We start from the raw sequence: 12,195 nt of genomic DNA, 5'->3' as shown, positions 1-12,195 counted from the left end.
GAGGTCCTCATCCTCGGCTCCACCCCTTCCGCCTGGGACGACTCCTGGTGGCCAGCCTCACTGGGAACTGCACCAACACCCACCGACCACACACGTAACCTGGGGTTCATCCTGGACTCGTCTCTGTCTATGATGCAACAAGTCAACGCCGTCTCCTCCTCCTGCTTCAACACTCTCCGTATGCTTCGCAAGATCTACAGATGGATCCCCACCAAAACCAGAAGGACGGTCACCCAGGCCCTCGTCACTAGCAGGCTGGACTACGGCAACGCCCTCTATGCGGGAACCACGGGCAAACTCCAGAAGAGACTCCAACGCATACCAAACGCCTCCGCACGCCTCATCCTCGACATCCCCCACCACAGCCACATCACCGCCCACCTGAAGAACCTGCACTGGCTTCCCGTCAACAAGAGGATCACCTTCAAGCTCCTCACCCACGCTCACAAAGCACTCCACGACGCTGGACCAGCATACCTCAACAAGCGACTCACCTTCTCCACCCCCAACCGCCACCTCCGCTCCGCTGACCTTGCCCTCGCCACCGTTCCACGCACCCACCGAACAACCACCGGCGGCAGATTCTTCTCCCACCTCGCCGCCAAGACATGGAACACCCTCCCCATCCACCTACGACAGACCCAGGACCTGCTGACCTTCAGGAGACTCCTCAAGACCTGGTTGTTTGATCAGTAGCTGCTCCCCCACACCCCCAGCGCTTTGAGACCCTCACGGGTAAGTAGCGCGCTTTACAAATGTTTGATTGATTGATTGATTCGAGATTAGTGTAAATCGCCAAAAAGCTGAAAACATATTATTTGAGGGAACCTGCAAGAAGATTTCTAACGTTTAAGAATATGGACTTAAATAAATGACAATTTTCATGATTCAAGGACACTCAACAGAATATTTGTGACTCAAAATACATTGCCTTACATGTTGGATAATTCAAGGTTGTTAATTTCTAGAATGATCTACAGATTCAAATATTGGAATAACTGTGGCATAATAATGAGGTTTTACAAGGATTATGTTTGTATTTTTATTAGTCATCTACATATTTATAGGTATTTTATGCTGGCTAACATAACAAAAACTAACAGTAGTCTGATCTAGGTTACCAACAGGAAGGCAGAGGTTATTCTCTGAAATCCTTTTGTTAAAGTTTATAATGATGGTGGAAACCAAACCATTAGTACAAAGACGAAGGGGCTTATTTACAAGCACCTTGTGCCGCCGGTGTACCATTTTTTATCACATTAAAAAGTGATGCACTGGCAGCGCAAGGGACTAGTAAATAAGCCCCTAAATATTTATATAGTTTTCATAAACTCCATAAGAAGGGCAAAAGTCATAGACTAAATCTAAATCATGCAAAAATATTATTTCCACCTAGCAAGAATCAAATAATTGATAGGTATTTGAAAACAGTTGATTATAAGATGTTGTCAATTTACAAACTATTATGGAAATCTGCAGGAACTTAAATAGCCATCTAATTACTATGGGTTAATACTATTAGAACCACAGGTTATTATTACTGCTGAATTTTAACTTGTAATCTGTAAACTTAATTACGGTAATGGCCTATACTACAGATCACCTCCATCCACTATGAAAAGATTACAAAGAATTCATAAGTTTGCTGCCAGACTCCTCCTACATGTAAAGCCACAAGAGCACATCTCCCTTGCCTTGATCGCCCTACATTGGTTTCCAGAAGATCCACCTTCAAGCTGCTTTGTATCACCCACAAAGCAGTACATGACAAAGGACCACTTTTTATTAGGAAGAAAATCAACAAATACATGTAGCAAAGGAACCTCCGCTCCATACTGGTGCTCTGCTGCAAAATCCCAATATACAGGGAAAAAACATACGGGGAACATTTTTCTCTGTGCAAGCTGCCAAACAATGGAATTCATTACCACCAAAGATAAGATCCACAGACAACCATCTCACCTTCAGCAAATTGCTCAATAGCTGGCTCTTCCCTACATGACCCCTAAACAAAATGCACAGCAATAGTATGCATAATACACCAAATTATACATATAAGATCATATTTAACTGAAAAAACATTTTTGGCCATGTTCTATACATCCAAATGTCAGTGCATTCATATCCATTTGTATATCAATATAGGTTGCATCAATTATATAACTATGTACTTTTATATAGTAAACATATGTATTTATGAGTGTCTATATATCAAAGTCATCCGAAACAAAATCCTCACCAACTCCAGCAACTCTAAGGAACTCTTCAACATCATCCAGCAACTCACCAAACCCCCCAGCGAAGCCATGGACGTCACCCCCTCCCTGGACCAAGCTCGGCTCCTACTTCCACCTGAAAATCAAGGCCCTCTATGACAACTTCAGCCAACAGACTCCAAAAACCATCCTTACCTCCAGCATTGACAGCCAGCCCACCATCACCACCTGGACCCCGGTCACCACCGAAGATACCACCACGACCATGAAGAGCACCCACTCAGGAGCCCCCACAGACCCCTGCCATCCACATATCTTCCACAGAACCGCTGCCACCATAGCACCCGAGCTATGCTGCACCATCAACGCCACCCTCGAATCCGGTATCTTCCCCGATGACTGGAAGCGGGCAGAGGTCAAGCACCTTCTCAAGAAACCCTCGGCAGACCCGACGGACCTGGAAAACTACCGCCCCATCTCTCTCCTTCCCTTCGCAGCCAAAGTCACAGAGAAAATCGTTAACGCCCAGCTGACTTCCTTCATCGAAGAGAACGGCATCCTCGACTCCTCCCAGTCTGGATTTCGCAGAAACCACAGCACTGAGACCACCCTCCTTGCCGCCACCGATGACATCCACACACTCCTCGACCAGGGCCACACTGTGGCCCTCATCCTGCTAGACCTCTCCGCAGCCTTCAACACCGTCTGTCTCCCACCGCACTCTCGCAGCCAGACTCCATGACGCCGGCATACAGGGAACCGCCCTTGACTGGATCCACTCCTTGCTCGCCGGCAGAACCCAGAGGGTCCGACTCCCTCCTTTCCTCTCCGAACCCACCAAGATCAACTGTAGAGTACCCCAAAGATCATCGCTCAGCCCCACGCTCTTCAACATCTACATGGCCCCCATCGCTGCCATCGTCAGACAGCATGGACCTAGCATAGTATCCTACACCAAAGACACCCATCTCATCCTCTCCCTCATGAAGAACCCCGAAGACACCAGAGTCAGCTTCTAGGAAGGAATGAAAGAAGTCGCAGCCTGGATGAGCAGCAGCTGCCTAAAGCTCAACTCAGAAAAGACTGAGGTCCTCGTCTTTGTAACCTTCCCCACCGTATGGGACCACACCTGGTGGCCCCCGGCCCTCCGAAACTCACCCACCCCTATGGTTCATGCCTGGAACCACTGCATCATTCGCGACTCCTCCCTTGCCATGACTCACCATATCAATGCTGTCACCTCCACCTGCTTCAACTCCCTCCGCAAGACCTTCAAGTGGATCCCCCCCGAAGCCAGAAAGACTATCACCCATGCACTTGTAACCAGCAGACTGGACAACGGGTACGGCCTCTACGCCGGAATCAACAAATCCGTGCTACACAAACTCCAGACCATCAAAAACTCTACGGCCAGACTCCTCCTCAGACCCCTCGCCATGAGCACATGACACAACACCTGCCAGACTTCCACTGACTCCCCGTCGAGATGACAGTAACCTTCAAGCTACTCACCCACGCCTACAAATCCCTCCACAACATCGGACCCAAATACCTCAATGAAAGAGTCTCTTTCCACATACCCAAAAGAAACCTCCGCTCCGCCGACCTCGCCCTAACAGAAACCCCGCGCATCCGCAGAACCAGAGCAGATGGAAAGGCCTTCTCATACATCGCAGCCAAGGCATGGAACGAGTTCCCAGCCAACATCAGATGCTCCCCCACTCTGCACGCCTTCAGGAAGAGCCTCAAGACCTGGCTTTTTGGCTGAACCGGATCTACCCCCTCCCCCACCCCAGTGCCGTGAGACCCTCACAGGTAATTAGCGCGCTTAAAATACTCTGATTGATTGATTGAAAGTGTGCTACTCACTATGACAATATCGGTCTGAATATGTAAATAAATAATTTGTGAACATACCTGTAAGGATGCAACTAAATATTGTACATATTTAAAATAGGGTAGTACACTATATTTTGAAGATTCAAAATTCATAAATAAAAGAAATTATAATTATGCACCCGGTGTGGAGCTGACAACAAACGGTGGGCATACAATTAGCTGGCAACCCCTGCAGAAAGCTGGTTTCCAGCTAATTGTTTGGAGGTTTTGCTCAGCTCATGTCCATTATGAGGTGTAAAACCCCTCAAGGACATCGGCGGCAGCCTCAAAAGCTTTGTTTTTGGTTTTGGAGGCGTCAGGGGGGTATGGGGAAAGGGGAGATGGGCACTTTGAGGCAGTGTATTTAAAGGTGCCTCTGCTGTGTTCAGCACTAAGCCCCGCCCTCTTCAAGCCCCTCCTCTCCTCACACAGTGAAAAAGTTTCACAAGTTGGCAGGTCTGTTACTGCCCCAGCTGTGCCAGCATGATTTGTTACCCCATCCCTGTGGTTCTGCCCCCTCCACACCGAAAAGCGCTTTTACACCTCATCAGGGGTAGCAAGCACTATATAAATGCAAACTCTTCCCTCTTCTATCCCCCACTATCTTTTTTCAATCCAAATAACAAACCTCACATGTCCACTGCTCAAATTAATTTCCTTTCTCCCTATACTAATTCACCACTAATCCTTTTTGGGTTCCGCAGTAGCGTGCTACTCGCCAAAAAAACGCTTTGATGCCTCGTCAGGGGTAGTAAGAGCTATATAAATGCAATTACAAGTACTGTGCTTTTTTGCTCAGCTAGGGAAGGGCTCAAAACTTCGATCCATTCAAGGCCCCGCCCCTTCAAGGCCCAGCCCCCCTTCAAGCCCCACCTACCCTCACACCAGTCTGAAGCTATAGTTCATAAGTTCACCAGAATCACCGTGACCCCTGCATGATTTATTTCTGCAAAATTTTCTGGATCCAATAAAGTAATCCTATTGACTACTAATGTGCAAAGGATCTTATGGTTGTAAGGATGGTTGAGCCATGAGAGGCTCGGGCGTGGCTTGGGCCTCTGGGGCTCAGTTAAAGACGAGCCACAGACGAGCCAGAACATGTCCCCCTCTTAACCTCCCTCATGGAGTTGTGTAAAAGAAAAAAATCAAAAAGGCAGCATCCTGTAAATGTATCTTTCAATTGTTTTACAGTAACCTGAGAGTACACTGAAAGGCACCTTCTCTGGCCTTATGCTTTCTTAATCTTGTTTATTTGCTTTATTGAAGTGTAGGAAATCCGAAGAAATAGTTTTATCCACTAAGTAATGGAAGGCCAGTGATATTAACATGCGAAATGCTCCACCTAGATGAATTTGAATCCATGTAGTTTCATGGAGTGCTTTCTATACCAGGCTTGGATATAATCTTTCTTGTTCAATTCACACTCGATATACCCACTTGTAATTAGAAAGACTTCTTATTTGGGTCCAGGTGCTTTCATTATGTAATTTGTATAATTTGCAAAAATCTAACTTTCTAAAGACAACTTGTGCACGAAAAATTGTCCTTCCCCACAGGAACCTGGGCAGGAATCTTGGCCATCACAATAGACCAAAGTATGTGATCCATGGCAAACTCAACATCGCTTTTATCCTTAACTGCAAAAATGTTGATCTCAAACAAGCGAATCAGTCTAGGGTTATCCCCTTACAAAATGTGTTCATATATGGTTTAAAAGAGCATCTTGCCATATGTGACGTCATCTAGTGTGTAAGTGTTATACTGCTGCTGCTCAGCCTGAGTGTCTGTGTGAGAGAATGTTGGTGAATGGAATGTTTGTGTGGGTGAGTGTCAGTTACAACACATGGTGGGCCTTTCCAAGGCTCCTCTCCTGCTTTGGCGTTTAAGGCCAAGAGACACCCCTGGCTCAGGTCTATGAATGTGGTAGCTTGTCCACGTCTACCTGCTTCCCTCACCTTCACTGTCGTCATTGCTCTGTCGGCTGTTCCTGCTGGCCCCGCGTCCAGACCCCAGGCGCGGGTTGCCCAGTTGGTCTTGCTCCTGCTGTTGTTGCTGCTGCTGCTGCCTTCGCGCAATCTTTTTCATCTGAAATTTTAAAAAAACAAGATCTTCATTCTTGCTTATGCACAAGTGATCGCACAGTGCTTGTTCCATGCATCGACAGATTCTGTAAAGTTGTTGGAAAACATAGAGAAGAGGCCTCCAAACTGTGCACATTGGTAACAGACACCATGCTGAAGAGAGTGCTGTGTTTTTAGTGAAAGAAATTTGAGTGGCAGTGAGACGACTGTAATAGGCCATCAGTGTTGTCTTTTGTCACTCACCTCCTGGTGAATAGAGCTTCAAATAACCATCAAAGACAGCCCCACCCACCATCTCTGATAAACTATCAAACTGAGGATACATTTCTATTTCAGGGAGAACTTGCTGTGAGATCACAATGTTGACAATCATATATTTGATTGCATTTTTAAAATGGATAACTGCACACAACTCTAAAGTTGGACTTGTTGAATTGGTCCAGAGCTGCAAGTTTTATAGAATAATTGTGAGAAAATATGTTTGTTATTTTGGGTGGAGGGGAGGAGGGGGCGTTTGATGATTTTCTTTACACGAAGGGTGGCCCATCATTACAAAGTTTGAAGAGGGGTGGCCCACATTAAAAAGTTTGAAGACCGCTGGTCTAGAGAAAGTGCAATTTTCATACCTTGAAAACAGTTGATCACGTTTTTCTCAGAGGTTTTCGTTTAATTTTTCAATTATTCTATCAAACTGAGATTAGTGTCCCATATTGGTAAACGAAGAGATATAAAGAGAGGTAGCAACAGACCTTTTTCACATTATTTTTGTTACCCTATCCAGTAATAGCCCTCTGTCCTTATAATTGCAACTCTTCTCTTTGAGTACGACACTAGCACTGATGGAGACAGAGAAGTATTACTAAATGGACAAAGTAGAAAAAGTGTTTTGCTACTGGCATTAACAACGTTTTCTTTTAAACAACAAAGGTATTTATTGCTATCTGCAAAAAATGTGCGACGATTGTAAAAAGTGTATTATTTCGTAAAAGATTTTCCAAAATCTCATTTTAAACCTTTAAATGGTTCTGACCCGAATAATGGTCATAACTTTTCCAGAAACATGTACTTTCAATTTTTACTAAATATTTAAATGCAATATAACCTTCTGATATTTCCAAGCCACCACTATCGTGCCAGCGAAGCATGACTCCTAGCAGCTGAGACCCAACTGATCCTTCTGGGATAGGGCGGCATAAATTTGCATATTTGTCATATTTTAATTTAGTTTAGACAGCACAGGCAAGATCTAAAAGGATATCTGAGCACTTTACATGAGAACTGAGCCTACTGCAGCCCATTGTTTGTTAATATAAGACAATATACACATAAACACCAGTAAGGCAAGAGAGATAATATTACTTTCAGTATGGCCGCCAGAAGGTACCAAAATTGGGTAGATGGTTGCAGAAGGTTAATGGACCAGATTTCATTGATGCCATTAGGGTAACATATGGCACCTTCAAAAAGATTAACCCGAAGTAGAGCCAGGAAGGTAAGATGTCGGTAAGCATCATGTGTCTTTGTTCGAAGGACTACTTGGTTATAAACAGAGGCAAGTCCTCTCGTGAAGAGTTAAAGGAACACAGTCCATGGAACAAGCACAGAGAGCACCAGTGATACCAATGTCCTCCTGCAACATACCTGGTACCAGGGGCCCCTCCGTGTCCTGTATCTCAGAGGCCCTCCCTCCACCCCATGCTTCTGAGACACGTTGACTCATTCAGCGTATCGTGTGTAGAACAGGTCCTGAGAAAAAGGCACTGGATTCTACGGGCAGGCTCTCCGACACCAGTGAGACTCATTGGGACATCATACATCAGTGCAGATGGATATGAGCGCCCGGCTTGTTGCCAAGCATGGGGGACCCCCTTGACTCTAGCTTATCAGGCTTAAAGTATGGCCATGATAGATGCGAGGCATCCTCTAAGAGTGGAAAGTTGCAGGACATGCTACAGGAGCCTCTTTAGCCTGGGCATCCTCCATAGCCTTCCTAAGTACGCCGGCTGCAATTGGATGAGGGGCAGGCGGTGGGGAATTCTAGGTGTCATTAATTCTCCCGAGCTCTGTGGAGGAACTCCTGCCCCTGCTGCCACCCTCTTGCTGTTGCACTGACTGACATCCTGCAGGGCCATGACGGCTGAGCTCTGGACGTGCAGGTTGGTATTGAAATGGTGCACGACCACCAACACTAGGCACTGGCTTGGCAGTTCGCGTATGAGCTGCTCAGTGGACTTTTAGTAGTGGTGGATCTCCTGGAAAGTCACTTTCCCAGGCAGGGAGTGGTGCGGTTTCTTCACTCTACTGGAAGAATGGGCCCTCTTGTGGGCAGCCTTGGTAGCTCACAGCCTGAAAGGCTGTTTCTCTCTTGTGGACTTATGGGTGGTTTGCTTATTGTGCGCCATGGCAACGGTGTACGTTCCTTCACAACATACAAGATACCCTTCTGTAATGGCATGCACAAGCTAGTTATTAATCTTACAAAAATCCAAATTTTGGTTTCAAGTCCAGAGGTAGTTGACATCTAATTAGGTCTGCACATGTGGCATTTGAATATAAATACCAGAAAGGGAGTGGTCAATCTGCCACTCTGGCATTCCCCTGTTGTGCTAAAGGTTAGCGGCATGGGCTACCATAACACAATCGTGCCTCATGGTCCTATTATAGTTGCACCTTCCTGAAGTGGGCTGGTTTTGGTTTCTAGTTCGGTCCTGATAAATACCTTAGAATGCAGTTTGGCCACACACTGCTGTCACAACTATGAATTTCTGCCACAGTGAACTCTTTCAATATCTCTAGACCCTCTTTCCTTCTAAAGATTTTCACTGCAGCCACTGACTCTTGCTTACCAAGCTAAAGCAACCTCAATCCTTATATATGTCACTGACCTATGGTTACCCAAATTTCCCTCGACTCTAGAAACAATTGAGGCTAAGGCCTGGAGACGATGACTGCTAATCAGTAATTGTACATTGATGGAGATGGTTAGGATAGAGTTAGGCATCCATGCAAGACGGGGTTTCAAGCTAAGGAAAGCCACCTGAAGGACTCCACTGTCCAGGGTCTGGTCACAACTGCAGACATCTTCTGCCCAAAGACATTTGTTGCTGGACTCCAGGACTATGAACTGTGATGAGAAAATAGCCAGGATGCCCTTCACTGTTAGGTTGATAGTTTTATTCTATCCATTCATTTATTAAGTACTGGATAACTTTATTGTTTGCCTTTACTGCGCCCAGATTGATATGGATATCATCAAAGAGAAAACCTTAACATTAAATACATAAATAAATAAATAAATAATGGAACAGAGTGCTTCCCAAACCTTAAGGATTACTGAAGAATCTCTATCTTGTTCAGTTTTATTTTGGGAAAGTACAACAAATCTACCTGTGTGGAAGGGGTATCTGCAAACTTGGATCCCATGAATGAATAAACAAATGCAATTTGCATAGCATTCAGTTGCTTTGAGCGCTGCAGTAAGTGACAGATGTAACTATGGCAGTCACTAGTGGAAAACACATGTTTTGAGTTATCGTCAACGTTTATCATCCAAAGTTTTGCCCCAGATAGAAAAAGAAGCGTCCACCTCTTCTTACTCTGTGGATCTTGGGTATTGTCAGCTTTCTTGTAGATTGGGCCCTTTTTATGAACAGCTCTGAAGGTAACCGTCAGTTCCTTAAACTCTATTCGTTTCTTGAATGGAAGACAATGCAATAGCTTTAAGTGAGGGGAGAGGACTGCCATCTTCAGAGAGTTAGAATCAGTCGTGTGACTGGGTTTTGAACCAACTGCTGCCTGCGGATAAGGGTCAAGGTGATCCAAGATAAAGTGCATTCACATAGTCCAACCGAGATGTCACTTGGTTCACCATTAGATTCAAGCTGCAAACACGTCTTGAAGCTGAAAAAGACACGTTTGTGTTGCTCATGTCTTGCGCAGTAGGGATATGGCCTAGCTGTGAGACCAGACCACTCATTATGGGGCCGGACAGTCATGATTTGCATGGTGCAGAGGAGCTAACAATGAGGGATTGTGCTCACGAGTACAGAAGTAATAGCCCCTGCATTCATTTCATTCACATTACTAGAAATTAATTATCCATTTTTTATTGTGTTACTTGCAAGTTTTATTGGGGACTAATCTTACACAACCACACTCTAACCTACCCCTGATTAAGAATTTATAGAAATTAACATTAGGAGTTGAACCCACTTAGTTGACATCAGTATTCAGACATCTACTTGAAAGAGCAGTCAGGTGTTTAGATAAAGAACCCAACATAGTATGCTCCTATTTAAACATTTTTTAAATAATTTTTGGGGAAATACATATCCAACAATATTCCATTTTAGAAACAATGTTGTCTTCAAACCAATTTTGGCCATGTGTTTTCATGACTAAATAGTGCATCTAAGATTCTGTGCATGCTATACTCACGCTCCAGCCGGTCAGACACCCATGCATTTAGAACAAAAGAGGCCCCAGTTGAGGTCTATACTCCGGTTTAGAATAAAACCACCAACACAAAAATCAAAGGTTTCCAGGTGTGTGTGCAAGCCAGTGACATGTCTGACCCTAGCGCAACAGCATCATCATCGTCTGCCCGGGGCTGTAGGACAAGTATTCACTGGTCGCATCTAGTTCCCTTCCTGGAATCCAACTGTAGCCTGGAAGACTGCACCATATTGGTATTGTTCAGATTGCACAGGTTGGCATGACACCACAAGCCATGCATGCATCATCTAGCTCTGCGGTGGAATCCAAGCTGCATTGTGTTGTCTCGCCGTAGTCACCAAGCATACTAACCTTGGCTCTTTGATTCTGGAACCAAACCTGGACCACGCGGACAGTGAGGCCGGTCTCAGCTGCCAATGTCTCTCTCACCTATCAGAAGAAAAGTAAAATGTCACCATTTTGTCAACCTAGGTCATTATTGTAAAAAGAACAAGCATTTAAAGTTGTACACATTTGCACCTTTTGTTGCTGTAGTGTGCATTGGCACCATGAATGTGCTATGACAAGATAGGTTGTGCAATGCCATGTTTTGTTAACCGACACTATGTTAGAATATGCTTAATGAGGGTATGTAATATCTAATATCATGTGTATTATAAGAATGAAAGTGAGCTACATATCACCTTGGTGTCGTTAAGGTTCAGGTTATTTAGATGGGTGCCCTAGATGGACAGGTGGAAAATAACATGCCGTCATAATGTACTGGACATTTTGGAGGATAGGGGTGTAAAGAGGAGGGCTAGATGAAGTCCTGGTGGTAGTACACTTTTATAGCATGAATCAGAAATAGATTCACTTTTTGTGCATAGTCTGCACCTAATGCTTGGTCAGAACCATTTTCTTGTTTTGATAAAGTTTTTCATTGGTTATATCAGCAATAAGAGAGTCTGTTATGAGACCCCACTGGGAGATTGACCATTGGTTTACATAATCTTGCGAGCTACACATAAGTATCAGATACAGCGCATATGCATTGACCTCAGTACATTTGTTTAAATTATATACAACCGATCAGGATATAGTGGATCTATGATTAATATACCTGAAATTAGACCTTTTTTGATGGCCTGTAGCACCTTCTGCCACATCAAAGAGTTAACGCTAAAGTTGCTAATGTTAGTAGAAATGACTTCACCTACAGGGGGCCAAGTGTACTACATGGCTAAGCTAAAGAAGATCCATTTATGAATCTCTCCAGAGATGTGGTAGTGCTGGGCACTCATAATTTATATTCAAATTTATATAGAGAGTTTTAGTCACCTTTTTGGGGAGGATGTTATAAAATTCCATGTCCAAAGTTGGAATTCTACATTTTATAAGTCTTACTCAAAAGTGTGGAAGTAAATGACTATTTGCCACAAATATTGTTGATAATCAGATGGGATTTACGAAGTAAATCTTTCCGATTCACACTTGTCCATTCTGTGAACAAAATGGTAGGCAGAGAAAGCTTGCGATTTGTAGGAGTACCCCTCTGGCTACACAGTGGTGTAAGGGATTCAGGG

The 12,195-nt window shown here is 44.5% G+C and overlaps 1 protein-coding gene across 1 annotated transcript in view; it reads right to left on the bottom strand.

Annotated features, from left to right (window-relative positions):
- The window catches only part of LOC146856205 (LIM homeobox transcription factor 1-beta-like), a 513,853-nt gene that overhangs the window by 19,218 nt on the left and 482,440 nt on the right, over nt 1-12,195 (bottom strand). The window contains exons 6-7 of the mRNA XM_085650711.1: nt 10,982-11,059; nt 6,050-6,179 (exon numbers count right to left, since the gene is read on the bottom strand). Coding sequence (XP_085506837.1) covers nt 6,050-6,179; nt 10,982-11,059 — 208 coding nt within the window. The remainder of the gene's footprint in view (nt 1-6,049; nt 6,180-10,981; nt 11,060-12,195) is intronic.

This window comes from Triturus cristatus, chromosome 4_1 (genome assembly GCF_964204655.1).
Source record: "Triturus cristatus chromosome 4_1, aTriCri1.1, whole genome shotgun sequence".
In the NCBI taxonomy this organism is placed as follows: domain Eukaryota; kingdom Metazoa; phylum Chordata; class Amphibia; order Caudata; family Salamandridae; genus Triturus; species Triturus cristatus.
This window is presented reverse-complemented; position numbering and strand designations above follow the sequence as displayed.